The sequence below is a fragment of the Octopus bimaculoides genome, chromosome 4, assembly GCF_046866305.1.
Source record: "Octopus bimaculoides isolate indiv1 chromosome 4, ASM4686630v1, whole genome shotgun sequence".
Lineage (NCBI taxonomy): Eukaryota > Metazoa > Mollusca > Cephalopoda > Octopoda > Octopodidae > Octopus > Octopus bimaculoides.
Window position 1 is genome coordinate 134,987,734 of NC_142931.1, and position 26,688 is coordinate 135,014,421.

Sequence of the window (26,688 nt, forward strand, 5' to 3'; positions counted from 1 at the left end):
TATCCTTTTATGTCACTGCCGTCGACCATGGTAACCTTGACGTCAGATCAGCCTACCCTGTCTTACAAATGGGAACCCCCTCTGAGGAGAAAGAATCTATGAGATATAAAGACCGCTTCTCTGTAGTCATCCGCAATATAGTTCCAGTCTTTCTACTTTAACTTCCACGAATATAATTTTGAAATTGTAAGTAAATTTTTCATCATTGAAATAATTAAGATTTTCTACATTTATTGGCTGTTAACTATAATGAATTAATCGACATTATAAAATTTAGACGGCGTAATAATAAATGATGTCACAGGTCTTAGTGATTGGTTCTGTGTATCCGCCATCTTTGTAAAAGGTGGAAGTTTAACCTTGAAATTCGTTTGTTACATCTTTGAATTTCCATTTGCTCTTACATTTCTTAGGAAAATGACAGAACAGAGCGGTAACTCAAAGGAGGATTTAGTAGCGAAAGCAAAATTAGCCGAACAGGCTGAACGCTACGATGATATGGCCGTAACTATGAAAAAAGTGACAGAAAACGGAGTAGAATTGAACAACGAGGAAAGGAATTTGCTATCGGTCGCTTATAAAAATGTCGTCGGTGCACGCCGGTCATCGTGGAGAGTCATCTCCAGTATTGAATCGAAAGCAGAAAACTGTGAGAGGAAGCTTGCGATGGCTAAGCATTACCGTGAAAAGGTTGAACTAGAACTTAAAGCAATTTGTACAGAAGTATTGGTAAGCGAGTAATTCATTCTCCTCACTTTTTTTCTCTACGCATCTCTACTTTTACTTCATAGTCTATCTAGTTATCACCTGTTTTTATTTCATTATAAATCTCCTTTATTTCATCTCAATTAGCTGAGTGGAAGCAGCTTGTTTAATGCCACCTAAGGAAGGGAAACCGTTCCTTTCTTAGCTATTCATTCACTCAGCATCCGCTTCAGCCAGTTATCTCCAGACTTAATGGCTGGTTACTTTTAACTACATCATAAATCATAAATCAACCGAAAGTAGTAATTCAATGAGAATAATGATGCTAAAACACTTTATAAATGAATGGATATATGATTTATTTTGTAATTGTTTCTCCATCCTGCCTAGCCATATTTTAATAGTGGTGCTATCGACCATTTCCAAGCTTTAATGCGATGTACAATGTATGATAGATATATCTACTGCTATGTCAGTCGGAGTTGACTGCTACTGAATGGCGTTACAGTTGTAAGCCATTTCATCTCAAATGCCACTCATAATAAAAGACGGATAATTAGAAAAAGGAACAAAAAAAAAAAAACGTTTCATCTCTCATCTTTGAATCTTATTGAGCGTCGCTTGTCTAAATTATCTTGTATTTAATAAGCATTTATTCTCAATTATCTCTTATCTGAAATTACCTTCACTCAATGGATATCGTAGATTTTAAATGTTTCTGGGGGTTCGGGTTCGGCATTTATATTTCAGGCTCAGATTATTCTAGAAATGTTCTACGGTGAAAGTGGGCGGCAACAGTTCCTAGCATCCTCCACTCCTTTATTAGCACCTCAGCTCTCCCTAAGATTTATTTTATCTCCCTAGCTCTTCTCATTCAATTTACTACTCGGTTTAATCGGCTCATTTTCGCTCAGATGGGATGATGGAGGGAGAATGGTGGTGCTATCATTAAAAATTTTGTGTGGGTTGCAGGAAGTCTTGAAGAATTGAGTTCGTTTGGAATTATATGGTGTAGAGAATTAAGGAATTTCTTTAGCAATGCCGTTCAGTACTGAATACCATAGTCAGATAGATGCAGTTGAGATATTAGAATAGGTCCACAATGGATGAAGCGTTAGACTTGATTGTAAAGATGGGATCGCATCGCTATCCTCTTGAAAAGCGCCATATTTACCATTTATCACATTTGTCCTATTTCCTTAAAGATTGTCTTCTATTCTCGATGTGTGTGTGTGTATGTACACACACACACACACATGTATATATAATTGCGTGTTTATAGATTAGGATTGCACTGGCTTATAATATATACGCAGATCCATTTTGCAATAACTATTGATTTCCATTTTTCGTTGCAATGCAGTTATTTGCTAGCGTTTCCCCCCATTTGTTTCCTCGTCAATTATTTCGAAATGTGTTTAATGAAATTTGGGAATCATCGGAATCCCCCTTCCCCAGCCTCTTTATATATTTAAAACTGTTTACAGATGGTGTCAGGTATCACTGGAATGTGCTTATGGATTTAGATATCACTTGTAAATATGTACATTAATTTTTATACTTAATGTAGTCGTAGTAGTAGTCACCTCATCCGATGTTAATCTAGCATATTTGATTGTTAAAGTGATGGGCATTAAAACGGTCTTTAAATTAGGATCACACAACTTCAGGTCGTTACCTAGGCAGCGTCTTATGTCTACATATGGTAGTTTTATTTTACATTGGTGGTCGTCGATTACATTTTGCATTAGCAGCCTTTTTAATTCGATTCTCTACATTAACTGCTGTGGTATACATACATATATATATATATATATTAAATGTCGATGTTGAAGTTCCTAACATTAGGAATTATTAATTTTGTCATTTGTGATATCGTTTTCTGTGTATGCATACATCTGTTAAATAGTTTTAGTTCCGTTCAGTTGTTACTAGATATATATATATAGGATGTCTTGAATTATGTAGCCTTTCTTTTATTACCACTACCATATTTCATTGTACATATGTTGTACAAAATATATTTCCCGATCGGTGGACCGTTTTCCCCTCCTCGTGAAATATTTAACCATTGGGTTTCATTTACATGGATAGTAAATGAATTTCTAGAAAAAATAAAATCAGTAAGTCGCCCACCGCCGCCGCCCTTCACCTACAAGGGTAGTAAATTAGCTTCTCCAGCCTCTTAGAAATGAGGCTTTTACGTTGAATTTTAATTTTAAAAATTATTGTTTTAGAACGTCTGGTTTTCTCAATTCTAATTAGCAAACAAGAATCAACTTTATTAGATGAAGTTTTGTCTATATTCTTTTTTTTAAGTGGAAGTAAGGCTGTGGGCATGCTGGGACAATCGGCTTCTTTTAAACGTAGTGAATTTTTAATAGTACTTTTCGTTTTTGTTTAATTAAATTTCATTTTCAGTTTTAAAACTATACTATCGTCCAAAAGATACAATTACTACTATATTCAAGAAAAGCAATTGCTACTACCTCCATTAAATAAAAGTTACTACTCTCGTTGTTAAAAAAATAAAAATACTGGTTTAAAAAAATCTTTTACGTAAAACTAACATATTGAGTCAAAAAAATTTTTGAAACTGTTCATCTGGTTTCAGAAAAATAAAGTAACTTTTAATTGGTTATGTTTTTAGTTGTGATTTAGCCTTTTAAAATGCGAAATTTATGCAATTCTTTTTTTTTTGTTTAATCGTTCTATTAGCGTTGAGAAAATTTGTTTATATCCATATCATATTGAAATTTTTTCCTCCTTTCTAAGGATCTTCTTGAGAACTATTTGATATCAAAAGCATCTACTACAGAGAGCAAAGTATTTTATTTGAAAATGAAAGGCGACTATTACCGGTATCTTGCAGAGGTTGCCCAAGGTGAAGACAGGAAAGGTGAAGTTTAAAATGGTCTTTTTTTTAATCTATGAAATGTAATACGTTATTAGGACCTTAATATTTCGTCAAATGTCTCAGCTGTTCTTGTAAAGTCTTATAGATGACTCATAACATTATCAGCTTTCATTTAAGATAGTGAGAACATTTAAGGCTAGGAGCATGAAAAGCGAATTGAAAATAAGTGAAATATGCATTGATTATTTTAAATAGAAAAATCTGTTGCGGATTTTTTTATGACTTCATCAGAAAATTATGGAATTTACACGGATTACGAAATTGATGGTGGAAATCACAGTAAATATGCAGTGATGTACATTGGCTACAATTGAAAATTAGACTTGTTTAGAGAATGTATCGACTCTAACGCCGCCTATATGAGAAACAATAGTCGGCTCTTTAATGCACTGCTCGCTTTTTTTATTTCCATGCTGATTATGAGTAATTTCTATTTTCATATACTGCTGTCTTATCAGTGCTCTGAAATTCAAGGGAAGTAGTCACTTTTTGCTTTCTTTCTCTTAAAATCTTTTCTTATTCATTTTCCAGGTGTTTTAGGGCACTCACAATGTGCATACAAAGACGCTTTTGATATTGCTAAAAGCCAAATGCAACCTACACATCCAATTCGACTGGGATTGGCATTGAACTTTTCTGTATTTTATTATGAAATTCTTAATGCTCCAGAAAAAGCCTGTTGCTTAGCAAAACAGGTGAGTTATGTTTCCATGTTTTTTCTCAAAGAGTTGATTGTGTATTGTTCTCTCTCTAATTTTACTTTCTTTTTATATTAAATAGGCTTTTGATGAGGCAATTGCTGAATTAGATCAATTGAATGAGGAATCTTACAAAGATAGTACATTGATAATGCAGCTTTTGAGAGACAATTTAACAGTAAGTAATCTGATTTTTTTCTTCTAGAAATACTTTGGGGTAATTCTAAAAATATTGCATGCTTCTTTTCAGTTCTGTTAAATAAGTGTTGGTTTTAATATCTACCATACCAGAATCTTAACTGTTATACACATTTTAAAAGAATTTCCATAGTTTCAGACTTGGTCACAATTTATACTTACTATATTTTCTGATTTGTGTTGTATTTCACTTGTGGATTCAGTTTGTTAGCTAATGAAAATAATTTAACCACTTGGGTTTCGATATTGGTTTATTGGTGTCTTTTTCAATTGTTTTCTAGCTATGGACGTCTGATACACAGTGTGGAGATGAAGAAGGTGGTGAAGGAGGAGATAATAACTGAGATGTGTCTGGCTGCAGCCTTCAGAACCTCATTTGGTCATGTACTAACAACCATCATCACATACTGTTATTACCTATACCAAGCTCAAGATGTCTTACTTTCTAGTTCTGTGAAAGCCATCTGATGGTGATATTGCTGACGATCTTTGCTGAGGCTTCAATTTGATGCCTTCTCTTGCATCAACAAATAAATTTTATTAGGAACTATTAAATTATTTAGGAATTTATTCTTAGCCCACCCATTCTTTCAGATACTTTAGTTAGAATATCAGTGTACTGTTGCCAAATATTAAAATATAAACAGGTATCTTTTTCTTTATACTATGTAGATGTGCCTGTTGGTGTTATATATGCACTTTCTTAATGTTGCATAGTGTTTCTTCATGTGCATATATAAATTAATACACTCCTATCAAGGATTAATTAAGTTGAGCTATTTGCTAGCTTTAATGGGAAAATCTACATTCTTATATTTCAAGTTTAATAAGGTTCTGCTTGGTGAACTCTTCCTTTCCCCTACAGATGGTTATTGATTCCAATCAATCACTCCAGTTAAGCTACTGTTGCACTACGGGATCCAGTAGCCTCAGCAGTGCCTCACTGTATGTGCTGCTCTCTGCACACTACTGTCTTTAGCCAGCTGTAGTGTTTAAGTAGTTGTAGTATATTCTTGTACTGCAACGGTCTGCTGCATCCAGGCCAATCAGAGACTGCTATTCTAGCTAGAATTTAGCTCTATCATTGAACATATCCAAGTGTTGTGTTTTGTGTTAAAGCATGTGCAAAAGTTCTGTGGCCCAAGTACTTAAAATATATATATATATTAACAATGACCAATATTGGGGTGTGACTAGCATTGAGCCTTGTGGCCTGCTATTTCCTCAGAGGTTACTATTTTGGCATGATATGCTCTTTAAACTACATACCAAATAAATGTTCCTTTCTCCATGTGCTGTTGTCCAATACTTTATTGGTGTGAGAATAAAAAAAAAAAATCTTCATGCTTTTTACTCCCCATGCGTTTTCATCCAAATTGGTTGCTGAAGAGTTGCTAGCGAAGTTTGTCAAGATTTTGTGATAGCTGGAAAAAGAAATTCAAAATAAATTGTTGGGTAAGGTTCACATTTTTATAAAAGATTTCACTGAGTTAGATCAAACTCTGATGTACCTAAATAAATTCAGCCTGCTTTCTGCCAATAACTTGTTCATTGAAAGTTCCTTTCTTGGTCTTAAGACTAAAAATAACAATTTAATATATTTCTTGGCACTAATTATTTTGAGTTGGCTACATAAAATCAATTCTGTGTTCTTACAATTAAAACACATTTAAGGCTGTTTTTGTTAAGCAGTACTTGTGGATTTGACTTTTATTCTATGCTGATTCTTGCTACAAATTGTTCTCACCTCTTCCCTTTTCCCACTTGGCTATCAGTTAATCACAATTCCTTTTTCACATGAATGTTTGCTGGGAATATAAATTAAGTCATTCGTAGCGACTGCTACATTACCAAAACTTGATGTCGGGTTTTTCCCCCTTTTCCCTTCATGATAGTGAATTTTTTATTGTACTTGAAGCATTCGCTGGCAAGACTGTTACCGTGGAAATAATGCATTTTGTATGTTGCCATGAATTCTGAAGATTAAATTCCAACTGCAAGTTTTAGCAGTACTTAACTGAAGTGTTTATTTAATTACTGTCTGCAGAAGAAAAAAAATTGAATTAGCCCTCAGTTTATTTAATGTCCAGTACCATCTTTCCATTGGAGTACGTATATATTGTATACCATATGGATGACCTTTTTAGTCATTTGGAAGTACAGTTTTGTTTTAATTTTGTTTTTTGCAGAGCACACATTACAAGTTAATAGCATCCATACATGCACACATTCAATATTCTCTATACTCTGCTAGTGTTCAGAAAATAAAATTGCTTTTGATCAGTTAGCACAAAGAATTTTTTTGTACTATTCAGTTCAATATTTGTATTTTTCTCTTAACAGCTTTAAGAAAAGTGAAGACATCTGATAACTCAGATTGTTTTTGAAGTCTGTATGGTTGACTTATTCATTTTTCAAATAAACTTTGCTCATAAGATAACCTGGCATTTTAACCAGCGATCCTCCTTCATTAGATTCTTTTTTTTTTTTTTTTTTTCGACCCCTAGAGTATTTCACAGCTATTGGAGACTACAATAGGTGTCTCTTGCTAGTTTGAGGTGAGAACTTGTGCAGATTTTGGAAATATTCTTTATTGCACCAATAAGAATATGATGAAAAGAAAACTAAAGCATTTTTTCTATGCTGCTCGTGTTCATATTTTTTAAAATATATACAGTTAATGTTGGGAAGAGGTATTATACAGATCCTATCTTTAACTTTTTAAAACAGACTATTCTTAAATTTAAGATTCTTGTGAAATCTTTATAGTTGTTGCTCACAAACTCAATTTGCATGTTGCATTTGAAAAATGAATAAAATCAATACAAATAGTGCTCAAACCAATGTAGCACTTTTCTCTAAGTTTTCTTAGTGTTCAGTTAGATTGAAGATTTTGCTTTGAAAATCTTTTTTACTCAGCCGTATAACATTCAAAACTTCTTAGATTTGTCTCTAGATGTAGGCACTGGTTTTGAAAGCAATGAATTTCACACTATTTTTATTTTTCTCTTCTCCAATTTGATTGTTTCTAAACATTAGATTAGTTTTGAACATTATTAATAATCAACTCATGATAATAGTTAACGAAGTTCTGAATTCTTGAAATATTTTAGTACTCTCCTCGATCCCAGTCATTTAGTGTAATATTTTTCTACTTGTCAGTTTATTCTGCTTAAAATTTAGAGTTCAATTATGTTGGATATATTTATAAATTTTTAACTGAATATTTACCAATCAAAATTAGTTTCAAATATTACTTTTCTGACATCTGGTTCTTATTTTCATGGGTAAATGTTTATTTTTTTAGCTTCTGCTTTTGAGTTGCTTCTTGCAAGTTACTGTAGAATTAGTACCCAAATCTCTTCTCTCCCAACCATTATTTATATTTGCATGATATTCTCATTTAATGAAACCATTTAAAGCTTTTGATCTCAAGTGAAAATCAGTTTTAATAAAATAAAATGTTTTACCGAAAGACTTTTACTTCTTAATTCTATATTGATGAAAATATTTTTATTTTTAATTTTTATATATTCAATAGTCTTCAGTGGTTATTCAGGCAAAGCTTTTATAGGTTTTGCTATTTGATCATTTAAAAACTATTTTCCATTGGCTATTTGTCTATTATTGATGGAAAAAAAAAAAAACATTTTTCTTCTGTGAATTCAGTTTCTTGAAACCAAATGTAAACATGTATTTAAAGCAGATCAATTTAGTTTCATATGAAGTAAGATTTGCCTTAAAAATGACAACTTTAGCTTTGTTTACTATTTTTGTCCTTATGGTTCTGGTATTTGAACTGGCATGAGGGTTCTATTTTGTAAAAATGAACTTTGGATACCAAACTTTATTATCCAACAGCAGGACTTCAACGTTAAAATTAACTGGAATTTTAGTTTAGCTGAATTAAAATCAAATGTATTATACCTACATTCAAAAAAAAACATCACTAGTGATTTAAAAGATTTTTATAGCTTATCCTATCAAAAAGGGTTTGAATGTAGCAGCATTTAGTAACTAAGGAAGATTAAGTAAAATCACCAATGTATCAATTTAATATAGTACCCTACTTGTCTTTGACTTAACAATATTTGACTATTTCTGGTATTGTTTTCAGGTAAAATAGTTTTGTTTGAGAGTTACTGGATATAATTAAATTGGGAGAGAAACTTTTAACACTATGTGGATTTTCTGTCAGCATTATTTCAAGTGTGTGTATTTACTTGGTTGGTTTAACATCCAGAACAACCTGGCTGAAACAATTTCTGACTACCATGATAGTTAGATCCATTTAAAATGAAAACAAATGCTTAAAATTGTAAGCTAAGTTATTTAGTTCCATTTTCTTGAACATTAATGGACAATTTAGAGTTTGGACATATCTGCAAGTACTGTTAATTTGTCTATCAATTAGTTTTTTTTCCCCCCTACCATGCTTTGGAATCTATCTAGTTTGCTTGTATTCACCTTCACAAACAACTATTTGATCTTGATATATTACTCTTCAGGTGCTGTCAATCTTTTCACATGCTACACAAAAGTGAGGTGCTATCTGTTTTGGATAACTGAACCTGTTAGTGTTATGCATACAAATTCTGTATGTTGTGGATGAGATGATCATTAATTGTACTTCAATACTACGGAGATAATCATTTGAGAAGCATTCAGATCTAAATTAGAAATTCTTTTAGTATTCTGTCTTTTCATTTAAGCATAACACTAAGAATTAAAATCATTGCAATTTTATATTTTAAACACACATTTTAATAAACCCAACGATTTTTTTTTTGTTGAAAAAGGAAAGAAAAAACTGACTTATGACATCTAATATGGCAATTGAATCCAGTTTGTGTTGGTGTTTAGTGGTACACCAAAATATTCTCATGCTTTCAGAATATTGGTAACTTAAGTCTTGCAACACAGCCTGTCTTCATGTTTTTTCTTTTACTTACTGCCTTCACCTGATTGTAATCCAAGTGAATCTCTTTTCATTCTGTTTGTATCTTTGAATCCAATTTCTTAGCTGCACATCCATTCCACTGGTCATTGAGAATAAGTATGCTGCAACTTTTTTATATACTCTTTTGAAAAACGAACTTTCTACTAACCCCTTTCATTTAAGATCCACTTTTTATTTCTTCTACATTTAAATTCACTGAAACTCATTCTGTTGTGGATTACACACTATGCAATACTGATAAACTTTGACAAATATTTTTCTCATCAGAAAAAGCCTGTGATTCTCAATTCCAGATAACTTGGAATTTTTATTTTTACACATGGTAAATTCATTTGTATTACAGAAACTGGAATTTCATTCCTTGTTCGATAGACTGTGCATTAGTATATCTTTGGTTTTTATAATCTAACCTGCCAGGTAACTTTTAGTGGGGTTTTGCTGTCTTATTTGTGGAATGTGATAAGGTCTTGTTGCTTGGCCTCAAATTTATTCTTGTCTTAATTACATTGTCACTTTAAATATTATACATATATCTAGTGTCAGAATTATTGCCTTGAATGTTACTTGCCTAGTTCTCTTTGCTATTATCACATCAACTTTCTGTTGCACCCACATAACTTACTTGGTTTGAGATTAACTGCAAGGAAGAATTGGATACTGCATTTTACTGCACACAGGAATGATGTCAAACATTCTTGACCTTTTTGTTTTAGATTTTCTATTTTTCAACAACTGGTGAGAACAGAGATAGGCCACTGTCTGCTACCTAAGTTCTTAGGATGATCATTAATATAAAATTTCTTTTTAAGCTCTTTTGTCATGGACTGCTTCAATTTAGTGTTTGATGCTGAATTTTGTTTTTTATGGAATTTAAAATAAAAAAAGTCTGAGATTTACTTGTACCAACCACATTGCTGTTGATGTTGTTTTAGACTTGCATTCCTTGTTAATTTTCTGATCTTATGGTTTCGCTTTTTTTTTTTCCTTGTCAGAAAATGAAATCTTTTAAGTAACAAATTTGAAATATAACTTAGCAACTGTTGCAGTGAATTTACTTAATCCTGTGAACTTTTGATGATTGTTAGTTGCTTCTAATTTGAATTTAGTGACTAGGTTATAGTGCTGCATTCAGTCTTACTTTTCAAATCCAAGGAAACACCATTGTGTTAGCTTGTAATTAGACACTAACTTAAGAAAATCAATAGAATATTTCAAATATATAATGGAGTAGAAAAAAAAAAAGTACTGCAAATGACTTTCACAATCTAAATAATTCTAATTTTGTAGTAATTGCGTTTTTTTCTTTTGGTGGGTGGGAGTGTTCAGTTCATTCTTAGCTGTAGGTAGGTAGGACATTGATCAGTGATTACATAAATCATGGATGCTTTTTGGGTTTGTAATTGAAATGTTAGTTTTGTTATTCTTTTGAATAACACTATTGATCTTGCTCATTAAACAATATATTGGATTTTCAATAAATACTAGATCAAAGCCACTGGTGTTACTGAGATAGTAACAAGTTAGCATTCTTGGTTCTAAAGCAATGTAGCAGATCTGGTGGTAGATGACAGCAGCTGTGCTCACGATACTTTTAGTCATAAATCATTGGCACTTGAAGCCAAACATGACTCATTATTGCCATGTAACTTCTCATTCATCTGGATGGAAATGGCTTGATAATACATGAGTCACTTTTGGTTACTAAATATTACACATTTCTTGTGATGCTAGTGAGGAAGAATTACTGAGGTTGAACTATTTTAATTGTGAAACCTGCTTTTCTTTGAGTCTGTCATATCTTGTCAAATTAATGTGCCGAAGATGCTGCTGTCTAAAAGATGGCTCTTTTGATTCCTAGGTCTGCTGAATTGGTGGGTTAAAGAACTAAACATTGCTGATTATTGGAGCTATGATCTCTAAGTGAAACTTCTCAATTATTTAGTAGTTAGGGTATTTTTGCATCTCCTTTAGTGGTTCTAAGAAACACCGTGACTATTCCTGTCATCAGATGCACTGGCCCATGGATTCACTAAATGTGTAATACAAAAAACAAACCATGCACATATTTCACAAATTCTGGCTTTTGATTCATCAATGCTATGTAGGTGAAATTTGGTAAGCAGGAGCCTGTTATTTGTATGTATAGATGTCTCTTACCCAGAATTAAATCTATGGTTGTAATACATGGGTTCATGTAATATTGCAACCGTAACTGCTCATACAGCAACAGTCATGGATTTTACTTAGAAGGAAAAAAACGATTTAGCAGCTCTTCTTTCTCAATATGATTATATGCTTTGACCTTTCAGTTTTGAATTATTTGCTCTGGGGGCTGCTTCAAAAAAATTATTTGCCAGACTACACCCACCGGATGAACTAACAACAGCTGTTTGTTAGGAAATTACAGTAGTGTCCCAAAAGGTGCAGTGTGCAACATACAACTTCCTGGTTAGACTACATAAATGCATGTTAAATAGAAGCATTTGAATGACTTTTTTTTTTTTAAACAGTTGTTTATAAATGTCACGCATTGTTCTCTACCATAAGACAATAGTTGTTAACATTCTATACATTTAAAAGCTATTGGGTTTCATCTAACCAGATCCTATGTGCATGTATGTTTATATTAATGTACATGTGTAAAGTCTGCGTTTAATATTAGAAATGAGTTCTTGTTAAAAATGTCATGATTCTCTAGTCACTCATAAAACTGAGCCAAAGTTGGCTTTTGGCTTTAAAAAGTTACTTGAGGGAATCTGCATTATAATACTAGAAATAACTTTCAAATATAATGAAAGTATTTTTAGCAAAAGTGAAATATATTCTAAGTAATTAGATATTACGAACTAAAAGAAATGATCACTTGACTATAGCAATATCACTTAGGGTAGGATAGACATTATTATCTAATCTGGACAGTTTCTAATCCTAGCATAGCAGCAGGTTGACTTAGTGTGCTCCTTACTTCAGTGGTGAATGAGATAAGCAGTTGTAATAGAATTTAACTTGAATGAATGAATGTGAAAAGATTAAATAAGTTGGAAGCTGTAGTAATTCTTTTACCATCTCTTGGGAAAAAAAATTTAATCAACTTACACAAATGAGTAGTAATATTAGCATTAACATGGTATCCTAAAGATACCATCTTCATGGCAGCATGGACTTTTTAAAGTTTTTTATTATAATTTAATGAGGTAAATGGTGAACTATGTGAAGCCAAGGGTGCTGAAAAGTTCCTGGCTTTAAGGGGTTTTGTTAAAGGACTGATTGGCAGCCCAACCTTCCAAGTTCTTTTGCAGATATTAGAAAAAACTGAAAGGACTGCTGCAATATGTTGAATAAAATATTGTAATTAACTGATCCTTCTGTATTTTCGTTTAGCAAAAGCCAGGAACTTTTCAGTACAAAAAATTACTCATGGAGGAGATAGATACTCTGGCTCAAAGCATTTCTCAGACCGGAGTGGACAGAACTTATCAAAGCCTTCTCGATGTGAGCTTCTATCTTTGTGTAGCAGGGTCTGCTAATGCATCCTTTTTTTTTTTTTTTTTTTTCCCCCTCAAGCCTGTAGAATATTATTTGAACTTGGGTTCTCCTATTTTTTTTTTTTTTTTGGTAGATTGACTAAAAAGTTTCATGATGGCATTCTCTCTAATGGAAGACATTGCAGTTGTGATCGTTGTCCCTTTCTCAGATCCAGTGAACCAAGAACCACATTATTCAGTGTGTAACTTATCCACTACAATTTGAGATGTGGATGAAATACCACAGTAAAAAGAACCAATAACAAAAAGCATGTTTATATCGTGTGTATTTTTGTTTTGAAATGTGGTTTTCAAGGACACCTCTGTGTATCATCAATTGTTCAACTACTTGAGAATAAATTGAGTCTTACACTTACACAAAGATATATCTACTTTGTGACGCATGTATGTGGCTAATCTTTGAGTACATCATGTGTATATGATCACATGAGAATTTTTTAATACAGTTTTGCCTATCTCTGTGAAGTATCTATGTAACCATTATGATACATTTGTATAAATATGTTATACATTTGTGATTCAGGTTCTGCTGAATTATTGTTGAGAGAGACAGATAATTAGACGAAGCAAAAGAGAAATAACGAGACAAAATGACCGATGGGTACTGTGAAAGATCAGTGCAAGATTAAATTTGTTATCCTGGCTTCATAAACTATAAAATTAGGGTTGATTCATGACATATGCTTAAAATGTTATGTTGGTGTACTTTTTGAATGACTATTTAGGCGTATCGTCTGTGCCTATATGTATGCTTTTGTACATACATATCTGTAGAATGTAACAAGTCTAGCTCCAAAGGAACACAACATAAATTTTCTTTTTTAACTTTACTAGTACAATACATTTCTTCAGACATTGCTGTATTAAGCTTCTTCATATTACTCCTGAAACAAAATAAAATGGCCAAAAAGACGGTGTTCCTGTTTAATGTGATTACACTATGAGAAGTTTCTGTACTGTTTATCTCAGCAGGAATATTTCTGTTTTGGAATGCTCTAACATTAAGTCAGTGGACTGATTTTATTTCATTAGTTTCAGACAGTGTGATTACATTTGCCTTGTTGCAAAATGATGGTAATTGGGAAGCTGTAATTTTATAATTACCCTTTGAAACTGCTGAACCTCTTTCAGTCCTATTGGAAACCTGTGGACTGTCATCTCTCAATGCCTGTCTGATGATTATAGATAGGAGACCAAGCTGACCGTTAAAAGCATCAAGTACAACAACATAATCCTCAGGTCTTTCTTTTTTAGTGGTGCCATCTTCAATATAAGTCTCATTGCTATTTAGGACAAAGTTGAATTGCATTGGTATGGTTTACTTCAGAATAACTAGTTTCAAGGGAACCGACCACCAACAACAGTTCATGAAATCTGCTACAATGCATATTCCTTAGTTCAATTTAAAACTGAAAGCCTAAGCTACTTGATCAAAAAAACGCACTTTTACACAACTGATAATATTTGAAACAAAAACAATGTGAAATTTTCTTGATGCACCTGTAGGAACATAACTAATGACTGGCTTAACCCTCTAGTCTTCATTGTTTTGAATTAATCATGCATTATCTTGTGGCGGTGACTTAATTTTTAGAAAGATATTGTAGGGTTGATGTGAGAAACTAGATATGGCCGGTTTAAATATAAAGGGTTAAGATAAAATGGCAAAATTTCTAAGGCATCTATATCTTGTATTGCTGTCACTAAACTTTGAAGGCAAATAGCTCACTGAACTGATATGTATTGGATTGGTGCATAATTATTGCACCTTTTTTTTCCGACAATAACAATATTTAACAAAAACCTTTTTAGATGACTGTCTGCCAAGCAAATGGGAAGCAGTAAATGGTGAATATACTCTGGAATAATCATTTAAAGATGTTTTGAAAAAAAGCTGCAATAATTATGTACCAACCCAATAACATTGGCAAAGATGCAGGAACAGTAGTAGGGCTGAAATAGTGTTTGATAATAATTTACAATGAATGAATTATGTGTAAAAATGTTGCATTTGAATTGAATTGAACAGCAGAGGAACAAGCCTTTCAACAGCGTACCAACACTAGTTTTAGAAGGCTTTCATCAGACTACTGGATTGCAGAGATTTCTTATGGAGGAAATTTCTGGTATCAATTAATGCATTCTCAGCAAGTGATTGAATCTGTGAATCTTATTTGAAAAAAAAAAACTAGCACCTGCTTGTGGTCTTTCTATAGACACTCCTATAGAAGGATTAATATGACTGATATTCCATTTGAATTTCAATCTGTAGTGAAGTTGCATTAGTGATTCTTTCATGTTACCTTACATTAAAAGTTCCGTTAGTCTTCTATGGCTAGCTCCAAAGATCATTTTTGTGGAAGATCAAAAAGTATTCTTACAAACTGAACATGCTGAACACTTTACTCAAAAATTATTTTATTTCTCATTTTAGAAAAAAGATTATAACATGATATTTTGGTTTCAACAACTGAAAAGATTTTAAAACAACAGTTCAGTTATTCATGTTTTTGTTTTTCTCATAAACATTTAACTGGAGATTAAGAATGATTGTTCATAACAGAATAATGATTGAATGCTTTATGATTATTATCACACTGAGCATTAATTACACCATTGCTCAGAAGAGAGTCAATGAATTATAATATAATTAGCAGGCATAAAATTATAGCTTGAAGCTAGTCTAACAACATTTCTCACACAAACTGACAACTCTCATATCAGCCGAAATTGTATAAAAAATGATTTTTCATTTTCCGGGATTTCATTTATCTTTTCTTTGTTTAATCAGCATATTTAATATTAGGTTTAATTTCTGTGAGACTGGTGGAAAAGAAGCTTGACAAAAATATTACAAATTTTCATTTAGTTATCTACTTGTTTGCAATATCCTTTCTCCATTCATCTGTCATTAACAATGTTTTATTAGTAGGGCTGGGGTTTAGGCTTAATCAAGAAGCAACACCTTTGAGTTGGCAAAGGCAATTGAAAAAATATAATATAAATTCTATTAACAGAAGAAAAAGAAAAACAGTTTTTCTCACCAAAAACTAAAAAGAAATCTTTGTTGTCAAAAAAAAAATCAGTTTAAAAAGCTAATTAAAATGTAAATAAAACCGGGAGATACATCAAGAATGAAATTAAGTAGAAATGATTATCCAGTATCGAATTTAACTTAAAACCAAGTTGGGGTGGGGGGATAACAGCAATGATCTTTTATTTAGCTAGCATAGATTTTTCGGTTTAGATTAGCTTCAGCTTTAGAAACAGCAGCAGGGATGTTATCTCGTGTACGGCTATGATACTTGAAAAATAGTTGTGGACATTCATGTTGTCCATTGGCAATTTTGTCACATTCCATCATCAAATCGTAGTTGATTTTATCACTGACCACCGAATCATTTTTGTAATCTTCATGGTTGGTAACAAACTGTCTTGTCCACTGAGCCATTGTCAAGAGATCTCCTGTTTAATATCAGAAACATAAAAGCATTTATAATTCTGTACATTTTGTTTGTTAAACATTTCCCAAAAAAGATGGAAATGACAAGAAAATTATTCATATAAGTCACTTATCTTGCCTCTTTTTTTTTTTTTTCTAAAACATTTACAAGACATTGAAAGTTCACTGATTAGATGTAAATTTTATTTATTCATATATATATATATATAAGCCTAGTTGTAGCATAGGCTTAATCTCTTTAGTTACAAGTGTTTGTGAAGGAAGATGCTGTCACAATATTCTAAGAAAAAATAAAAACAAATTTTAAACCAGAGTTGGGAGGAAGATTTTGTATTCACTCTCAAAGAAGATGAAAACTCTTGGTGTCTCATTTACCATGTATTGCTTAGTCATTACAAAGCCAGGAACTTGAAAACCAACTCACTAAGAAGCAAATAAATAAATTTTTCGTATGATTACCATCCAAAATCAGAATAAAGAGTTTTTACAAAGATAGACATCGTCAAGAAACTTCAATCACTTGTCCAATCTGATTAGGAAAGTAAATGCATTGCATGATATTGAAATAAAAGACTATAAACTGGAGGAAGATTGGTTACAAGGAGTGATTCATTTTTCCTAACCAGGTGAGATGGCCTACAAAAGGTCAGGCCTGGCTTCACCTTGTAAATCTTTCCATAGCTGGTGTGGGTCAATGATGGTTGTCGTTATTTGACGTAAAAATAGGACTGATTAAAGAGAACCTGGGTCTAAAGATGATCCACAAATCCTAGTCTAAAAGTAAGTTCTGGAAACAAGTTCCAAAAATAAAACAGAAAAACTCTGAGCTGAAGAAAACTAGCATGTGATTCATCTTAATTTTCATTCCAAAAGAATGTTCTACAGCTCAGTGGTTTGAAATGAAAAGACCAGTGGAATAAAGCACTTTCCTTGAAAACAAAGGCTGGCATAAAGAAGGATTAGTAAAGACTGCCTCAAGAAGATTTATTTAACTGATTAAAATGGATGTGAAAATGCTAACAATGATATGACAATATTACTGCGCATTACTCACTGTACTTTGTAAAAGTTTGTAAAGTCAAATCTCTTCCACAACCAGTATACAGTCCAGACATAGCTAAGTCTGGACGACATGCTGAGCATGGAATCAGCTCAGTCCCCTCAAGTTCCTAGAATTTATTCCAGGTCATTTGAGCCGTATGAGGTCTTGCATTGTCGTGCTGCAGAAGAGCTCACTTTCTGTTAACGATGCCAGGTATTTTTGCTGCACAATAGCATACAACTTGCTCCAGCTGTTCAGAGTACATGTCGGCATTGGTGATTCGACTGTCCAGAATAAATTCAGTGAATTATCCCCTCATAATTCCACCAGACGCAGAGCATCACCTTGTGTTCAAAACACCCATGTTTGGCAACAGGTTTTAAAAACCGGCCCTTGCTCAACCACTTGCATGTTAGGATTGCAGAAAAATATCTGCCTTGGATTATTACTTGTTCCATTTCATGGCTCACTTCATGTGTTTGCAACACTTCACCAACCAAAAGGAGGTGGAAGCTTTAGTAAAGAAGTTCTTTACCTCCAAGGACAAGAACTGGTATCATGTTGTTGTTGTTGTTGGCACTCCGTCGCTTACGACATCGAAGGTTCCAGTTGATACGATCAAGGGAACAGCCTGCTCGTGAAATTAACGTGCAAGTGGCTGAGCACTCCACAGACACGTGTACCCTTAACGTAGTTCTCAGGGATATTCAGCGTGACACATTGTGACAAGGCTGACCCTTTGAATTACAGGCACAACAGAAACAGGAAGTAAGAGTGAGAGAAAGTTGTGGTGGAAGAGTACAGCAGGGTTCGTCACCATCCCCTGCCAGAGCGTCGTGGAGCTTTAGGTATTTTCACTCAATAAACACTCACAACGCCTGGTCTGGGAATCGAAACCGCAATCCTATGACCACGAGTCTGCTGCCCTAACCACTGGGCCATTGCGCCTCCACTAGGTATCAGTGTAGAATAATAATAATAATAATAATAAAAAAAAAAATTTTTTTTTTAACTGGCAGAAAGGTGGCTTCAGACAGTGGACCTTGGTGGTCCCTATTCTGAATGCTAGACTACTTTTGTTGTAACTTGAATAAAGCAAATAAATTACCAAAATATTGCAAAACTTTTAACTCAACACAATATTATGTTAAAGTCAAGCAAGGGTTGTAACTATGTTAATTACTAACTAAATACATTGCATAATATATAGATATTTGTGTGTGTGTATGTGTCATCATCAGCATTTTAACGTCCACTTTTCCATGCTTGTAAGGGTCAGATGGTGTTTACCAAGGCAGGTTTTCCTTTGGACAGATGCTTTCCCTGTCACCAGCTGTCAACTGCTTCCAAACAAGGTAGTATTTCCCCATAGCCAAACATGTTTTCACAGAGAACTAGAAATGAATGACCAATCACACACACACAGAGGCTAAGTAGTCAAGTATTAGACAACCGATTCCTTGACTACGAATTCAAACCTTTTTGTTGTAACTTGCCTTTGGGCAAGTTACATAACTCTTGATGTAGTTTAGCTAAAAGAAACTCTATTCTAGCATTAAGGATAAGTGCTTAGCGATAGGAAGAACATTCAAATGCAAAAACAAAGGCTATAGTAACCAGGGCCGTGGAGTCAGAGTCAGAAACAATTAAGGGGTAGCTGGATTTGGAGTCGGTAAAACTATACAGACTCTGACTCACAATATCTTTATTCTTTAATACAAACCAGTTATAAGATATAACCCTACTCAAAGTACAAGCACAGGCATATATGCTTTATGAGATATGTAGACCACAATCACTTAATTACATAAAGAGGAGTCGGAGGTGCCAATAGTAGAGGAGTTGGAGTTGAAGTTTTTGTTTCGACTCCACAGCCCTGATATTCACACGCAAATAGGCAGAGCATTCAAGTGTGACAAGGAAAACCTTACTCATAAAGAAATACAGCATTCAAGTGTAAAAACAAAAACCCTAACACAAAAGTAGACATAGCATTCAATCGGGTGTAAAACAAGTAAGATAATGAACTAAAATATGACATATTTTGATGAGACAAATATCAGTGTTACAGCTGATCCTGTGTGGGACGGTGGAGAATAAAGTGTGTTGACAGCTTGGGTCACATGGATACAACAGTATTCCAAATGTGGCAAATACATAATTAAAACAATCAAAGCAGTTTTGCACAGGTTGTGAAAAGTCTTCTAGCTAATTACTCATTATCTACATTAAGAATTTCCTGACTATATAGTAATAAAGGTGACCATTAGCTATACAGAAGAAGAAGAGTTACTTCTACATGTCAGCTCAGCTGACGCCAGTTTTCATTATAATAACGAACTACATTTTACAATTAAATGAAAACTAAATCATGATTTTACCTTTTATCATTTACTTGTTACAGTCATTGAACTGTGGCCATGCTGGGGCACTGCCTTGGGGTTTAGTTGAACAAATCGACCCCAGTATTAAATACAATAAATTATTTTGCTTCATGTTCTGCTCTCTGCCCAATGATTTCTAGCATTGGTTCAAAACCATAGATTTTAAAATAGGGTAAAGACCCCCTTCGGTCATGAACGACCATGGGATTGTACCTAGAAAGTTAACCTCTAAGGCACAAGTTCAGGCAAGGTTGTTTATGGAAGACCAACAGTTACCCATTCATACCAGCCTCCAATGTTATCCAAAGGAAAGGCAAAGACCGATACAGCTTGGCACCAGTAACATCATAATTCATTTCTACAGTTGAGTGAACTGGAGCAACGTGAAATAAAGTGTCTTGCTCAAGAACACAACACACAGCCTGGTCCAGGAATCGAACTCACTACCTCATGATTGTGAGCTCTAACCACTGATTAATTCATTGGTACTTATCATATCAACTGGGATTTGGTCACAGAAAGTAGAAAGATGGAAATAAACACAGTACATTTTTTAGATCAACACTGTTTCTGCTTTTCCTTCACTAATATTATAATCACGGTAATAATTTCTTACATTTCAAGAAGATTAATTTTGAAGAGGATGCCGTTGATAAAAATGACACCAGCACTTAGCTGAGACATCTATCCTTATTTGTCGTGAGTGTTTTGTTCCAAAAAACACCATGTTAAATGGATCAGAGGTAAATGAATACTAAAACATATGGAAAAAATAGGTTTCATTCCGAATCCCCAAGTCTTCCTGGGCATTGTGGGTGGTTGCTGGGGTGTCCAAGAAGAATCTTCGACTGATTGCCGACCCATGTTATCATGGATCAATTTGTGATAAGCATAACACAACTTACAACTGATTGTTTCATGTCACCTGCATGAGTAACGAACGAACCAGTAATAAACAAAGGTAGATGTATTTATTTCATCAAACATCATCATCATCATCGTTTAACGTCCGCTTTGCATCCTAGCATGGGTTGGACGATTTGACTGAGGACTGGCGAATCAGATGGCTGCACCAGGCTCCAATCTGATTTGGCAGAGTTTCTACAGCTGGATGCCCTTCCTAACGCCAACCACTCCGAGAGTGTAGTGGGTGATTTTTATATGCCACTGGCACGAAGGCCAGTCAGGCAGTACTGGCAACGGCCACGCTCAAAATGGTGTATTTTACGTGCCACCTTCACACGAGCCAGTCCAGCAGCACTGGCAACAATCTCGCTCGGATGTCTTTAATCCCTGGTAATATTTGAACTTATAAAACAGGTGTCTTAGTAGTAGACAAAAAAAAAATCTGTTAACTGTTAGTCATTAAGATTCTAAGTATTCACTATGTTGAATATAAAACATTATAACATATTTAAAGAAAAATGAAAATAAAAAAAAAAGAAATTTACCTGAAGCTCTTTTGGATATTAATTTCAAATACTGTAAAACAGTGCACCGGGTATCAACATCACATTCAATGTAATCTAAATATTTGTTGACCATAGGAACTAAACCAGGGAAATCTTCCTGTAAAAGAAATCATTTCATCTGAAGGATCATCATCATCATGGTTTAACGTCCGCTTTCCATGCTAGCATGGGTTGGACGATTTGACTGAGGACTGGTGAACCAAGTGGCTACACCAGGCTCCAATCTGATTTGGCAGAGTTTCAACCATGTAGTTGGTAAGCAAGCTACTTACCACACAGCCACTTCTGTGCCTACATATACACACACACACACACACACACATATATATATATATATATCACTTTTTAAAGTCATCTCTGCAGATTAGAGCCAGCAGTGAAAGTTATGATGCTTTGTATACAAATATGTCTATGTAAACAATGCAACTGAAGATAGAAAAATCAGTAATGGCTGTATATGCATATTTCAGGAATTCTAGCTCCTTCTTCAGCACCACACTCGACTCACTGACCAGACACATTAATAGGCACAGGCATGGTTACGTGGCTAAGAATTTTGCTTCTGAACCAAAAGGTTTCAAATTCAGTTTCACGCCCCAGCATCTTGCGTTCTACTATATCTTCAAGCTGACCAAAACCTTGCAAATGGATGCCCTTCCAAATGCCAACCACTTTACAGTGTGGACTGGGTGCTTTTTAAGTGGTTCCTAAACTGGCAAGGTCACCAAGTAACTTTGCAAGACAAGTAGTCTTCGAGAGAGGAGGAGGCATTGGAGGAGGTGATCTTGTGTCAGATGATGAAAGATTAGAGATGTTTATAATATTAAAATGTTGTAAAAGTTAGAATCTTACTTTTCCATTAATGATTTCATTTATTGTCATCAGGGTGTATTTTTCATTGATCCGTTCACAACAACCAGCACATTCTGCAGCCTCGGGTGGTGAGTTCACTGTCAAAAAGTGATTACAAATATTAAGCAACAGATATTACTGATATTAAAGCCAAAGCTAAACAAGAAATTTTCATTAATTAATGAAGACCTATAGTAAGATATTCGAATATCATCATCATTCATTATCATTCGATGTCTGTTTCCCATGTTGGCATCAGTTGGACAGTTTGACAAGATCAGACAAAGCTGTGGAGCTGCATCAGGCTCCAGTGTCAGGTAGATGCTTTTCCTAGTGCCGACCATTTAACAGAGTGTACAGGGTACTTTTTTGGGGGACACCAACATTACTGAAGAAGTAAAAGTGCAGCAAGGGTCACAAAACAAAACATTGCCATCTTCTTAGGTCTCACATATCCTTTGTATTGGAGAGCCTCATATAGTCTACATATGTTGTTGGCACTTCTCCTGTCAATAAATCGCCCATTCACTTCATACCTCTGAAGCCAAGAGAAATAAAGATGTCCCTTACTTGAAAAACAGGTAAGGGTTACTGATAGAAAGGGCATCTGGCTGTAAAAAACAATACCTCAATAATATATTAGGCTAACCAAGTAGTTGATAATATGTTGTTGTACAATAGGTTGGTGTCAGTAGAGAAGGAGTATCAAACTGGTATAAGTATTTGAATAAACCTCCAATGTTTAAAATACACCATGAAAGTTTATATGCCTGTATTGATTTACATAAGTTATTAGTGTAATGCATTGGGAAAATACAACACAACGTTAAAGACATAAGCTCATTAAGAAAGAGTTAAAACAGATTATTAGATTTTTTTGTCTTCCTTTTAAATTTGACTGAAAAATTTGGAAGTTTATGTGAATATCATATATCAATTATCTTTTATTGAGATAAAAGCCTTCCACCCTGCTCTTGTTCTTGAGATTACATTATCCATGTCTCAACACATATTCTTAACTTTATGCTTCAAGAAGATGTATTCCTTTAGCATCCCAATTTTATTGCTTCCCACCTCTGTCTGATTTTGTGCTATGAAGAGAGAAGAACATCATTGATTGGCAACGACACAAAGCACCATGAAAAGGTCCATGCAAGGACTTTCATTATGAGAGCATATCCAAAATGAAGTAATTCAAGAATGAAGCAAAGTGAATGACGTCATTGCAGAATACCAAAAGCGCAAGTTCTGCAGGGCCAGACATGTCACAAGGTTCAGAGACAACAAGTGGACCCATGAAATTGCCAAGTGGTATACAAGAGGTTGGAAAGAGATACTGTTGTGGAGGACAACCCAAGTAAGAGAAGTGGGCTGTTCTACCACAAATAAATAGTGGACAGACACAGCAAGTGGAGTCAGATGGCAAGGTGCGCCATTCAGGCCAGTTGCGCAGACGACGAAGTTCGCTGTTATAATGTGGGACATATCAGTGTTGACCAAGACAACAGTGGCGATGAGAATTCGAACACATGCAAGACATAACAGTGTTAAAGAAGGATTTCGAACACACACAGTGAAAAATATTAAAAATTGCTACTGAAGAAGGATTTTAACTAAAAACATTAAAAATTCTGTTGAAGAAGGATTTGAACTATACACAGTAAAAAAAATATTCTAAAATCTTGAAGAAGGATTTCGAACACACGTAGTGAAAAATATTAAAAAATCCTGTTGAAGGATTCGAACTACATACAGTGAAAAATAGTAAAACTCCTGTTGAAGAAGGATTAGAACCACACGCAGTGGAAAATATTAAAAATCCTGTTGACGAAGGTTTCGAACACACGCAAGATATAACAGTGGCGATGAAGGTTTTGCAAGATGCAACAATGGTGATGAGGATTCTAATTTTATGCACTACACAACATTAGGACACAGAAGAAGCAAAACAAATAATATAAGTCCATTTGAAGGATTTCAGTCAGGTCACTCATGTGTTAGTAGAGCTACCAGTAAGACTGTAAAGCCAGTACTACCTGGAGCATTCTGGAGGAAAAAATTTTGTGTATGAAATAGAACAAAAAAAAAAAATTTTTTTTAATAATACAAGTCTATTTGAAGGATTTTAGTCAGGTCACTATGCGTTGGTAGCACTACTGGTAAGAATTTAGAACTGGTACTACCTGGGGCATTGAGGAGAAAAAAATTCTGTGTGTGGAAGAAATGGAAATGGAATGTGAAAAAAAAAAAATTTGGAAAAAGATTTTGTTGTAATACATAGTTTAAAAAAATAATTCAGTGTGTGGAAGAAGAAGAAATGGAATAATAATTAAAAAAATATAATAATGTTGTGTGAAGAAAAAAAAAATCTCAAAAGGAGAAGTGTTGTGGAGGACATCCTGAGTGAGACAAATGGGCTGTTCCACCACAAATAAATAACAGACAGACACAACGAGTGGACGGCGAGGTACACCGTTCAGGTCAGTCACGCAGACAACAAAGTACACCATTATGATGCGGGACATATCAGTGTCGACCAAGATACAACAGATATTCAGAAGGTCTCCACAATAATGGGAAGATGATTTAGTAAAACAATTTGAGCCAAGATGGAAAAAAAAAAAACAAGAAGGAATTGGAAGTGCATTGTGACCAGTGATGTATAACATATGATAGTCTGGGCGATAGAGGCTGTTATTAATTATATAAACAAAGAACACAAAAATATTTTTTAACCTACCAGTTATGATATCTTTCCTAAAATAGAACTTTCCCAAGCGTGCAGCATTGTTCTGTTGAGCAGTTACCATATTTTCATCAACCTACCATAAGAAAAATAAGATAAAAATCTACAAAAGAGCAAAACTATCAAATTGTATACAACTTACTGGAAGACCACATGCATCTAGGAAAGTCTCTGTGGATTTAGAAGTTGATGGCTTGCATTCTAACTGTGAAAGTTAGTTACACCTACTTCAAGTTTATGTCAAATGACGTTTTAATTCAAGGAAAGAAATACAGGTTGACGCCATCGTCATCGTTTAATGTCTATTTTCCATGGGTCGGACAATTTGATTGACAGGAACTGATAAGCCAGAAGACTGGGCTGACCTCCAATGTCTGCTTTGGCATGGTTTCTAAGGTTGGATGCCCTTAATAGCAGCAACAGATAGTAATTATAAAATGAATCGATGTATGTAAGCACAGCTATGTCTGTTTGGTTAAGAAATTCACCTTAAAACCATGTTGTTTCAGGTTCAATTCTGCTGTGGCACTTTGGGCTGGTGTTTTCTACTAAAGCATCTGGAGTGAATTTGATAGATGAAAACTGTGCAGGAGCCATGTGCACGTGTGTGTGTGTGTGTGTGTGTATGTGTGCCTGAGAGAGTGAGTGTGAGTGTCTGTGTGTATTTGCATCTTGGCATCATGTGTTGGTTTTAAGTGAGCATCACCATGACAGAGGTGATGTAGATTTTTTTCCAGTCTTCCATGACAAGTGTGTCTGGCCATGAGGAAAATATTACGTTGCTTGGAAAGGGGATCCAAGCCATAGAAAATCTGCCTCAGTGAATTCATTCTGACCCATGTAAGCATGGAAAAGTGGGTGTAGAATGATGATGATGGTCATTATGATGATAATGATGACAATGATGAAGATTGATATTCCTGTAGCTTACCTTTGATATGGGAATTAATAAGTTCAGCTTGAAAGTTAAAATAGCTCGAGTAACGAGAACAATAAATACAACATAGGCTGCGTTTTCAAAGTCAGATAACTGAATCTGCAAAGAAAGCAAAGACAACGAATAGCATCTGTAATAAGAGAGAGACGAGATGAGTAACAAAAGTCACAATAACAAACAGAGATGACAGAGAATGCGATGACATATGTGAGATGGATGACAAGAAGAAAGTGAAACTGCTTCACTACAAAGGTAGAATAATGCACACATCAATGGTACAATACATAAGTGAAATAAAATTAGGAACTTGCTATTTCAACCATTCTACCACTACTTCTATTTCTTTCAAACAAACAAGCAGTTAATAAGAGCAACTGTTTTCTAATACAACCTTATCAGTAGTTAGGTTGCAATTGTGCAGGGAAAGTTTTGACAGCTAATGAAATGAATCTGATCATTTAGCATTCAAACCAACCATATGTGGCTCAAATATTCTCCCTGACCAGACAAACTGACCAGATCAGGCCTCTCAAAGCTATGCTACAATGTCATTCTAAAACTATACAATTATGCTATTGAAATCTCAAAGCTACAAGATAATATATTTGTTCAAAACAATATGAATAAATAAGCGTTACATTTAACAGAGAAATCTGAATGTTAAATGGTTAAAGTGAATGTCCCTTACTTGAAAAACAGATAAGGGTTACTGATAGAAAGGGCATCTGGCTGTAAAAAACAATACCTCAATAATATATTTGGCTAACCT

The 26,688-nt window shown here is 34.2% G+C and overlaps 2 protein-coding genes across 5 annotated transcripts in view; one reads left to right on the top strand and one right to left on the bottom strand.

Moving 5' to 3' along the window:
- The first annotated feature begins 44 nt into the window (after positions 1 to 44).
- On the top strand, positions 45 to 7,993 carry LOC106880160 (14-3-3 protein zeta/delta). 2 transcript variants are annotated; one of them, XM_014929998.3, is made up of 6 exons: positions 45 to 186; positions 414 to 729; positions 3,481 to 3,604; positions 4,154 to 4,317; positions 4,403 to 4,498; positions 4,800 to 7,993. In XM_014929998.3, the coding sequence occupies exons 2-6, from the start codon at positions 418 to 420 to the stop codon at positions 4,860 to 4,862; spliced, it is 759 nt and encodes a 252-aa protein (XP_014785484.1). In that variant the 5' UTR covers positions 45 to 186; positions 414 to 417; the 3' UTR covers positions 4,863 to 7,993. The 2 variants fall into 2 exon arrangements, with proteins under 2 accessions (XP_014785484.1, XP_014785483.1); XM_014929997.3 differs by lacking the exon at positions 45 to 186 and having other exon boundaries at positions 323 to 729.
- Positions 7,994 to 15,424: 7,431 nt separating this feature from the next.
- Positions 15,425 to 26,688, bottom strand: part of LOC106880152 (glutamate--cysteine ligase catalytic subunit) — an 83,233-nt gene continuing 71,969 nt past the window's right edge. For all 3 annotated transcript variants that reach the window (XM_089351523.1, XM_089351524.1, XM_089351522.1), the window contains exons 12-16: positions 25,914 to 26,018; positions 24,977 to 25,058; positions 22,237 to 22,334; positions 21,364 to 21,481; positions 15,425 to 16,488 (exon numbers count right to left, since the gene is read on the bottom strand). In XM_089351523.1, the coding sequence (XP_089207649.1) occupies positions 16,244 to 16,488; positions 21,364 to 21,481; positions 22,237 to 22,334; positions 24,977 to 25,058; positions 25,914 to 26,018 (648 nt within the window). In that variant the 3' untranslated portion in view covers positions 15,425 to 16,243. The remainder of the gene's footprint in view (positions 16,489 to 21,363; positions 21,482 to 22,236; positions 22,335 to 24,976; positions 25,059 to 25,913; positions 26,019 to 26,688) is intronic.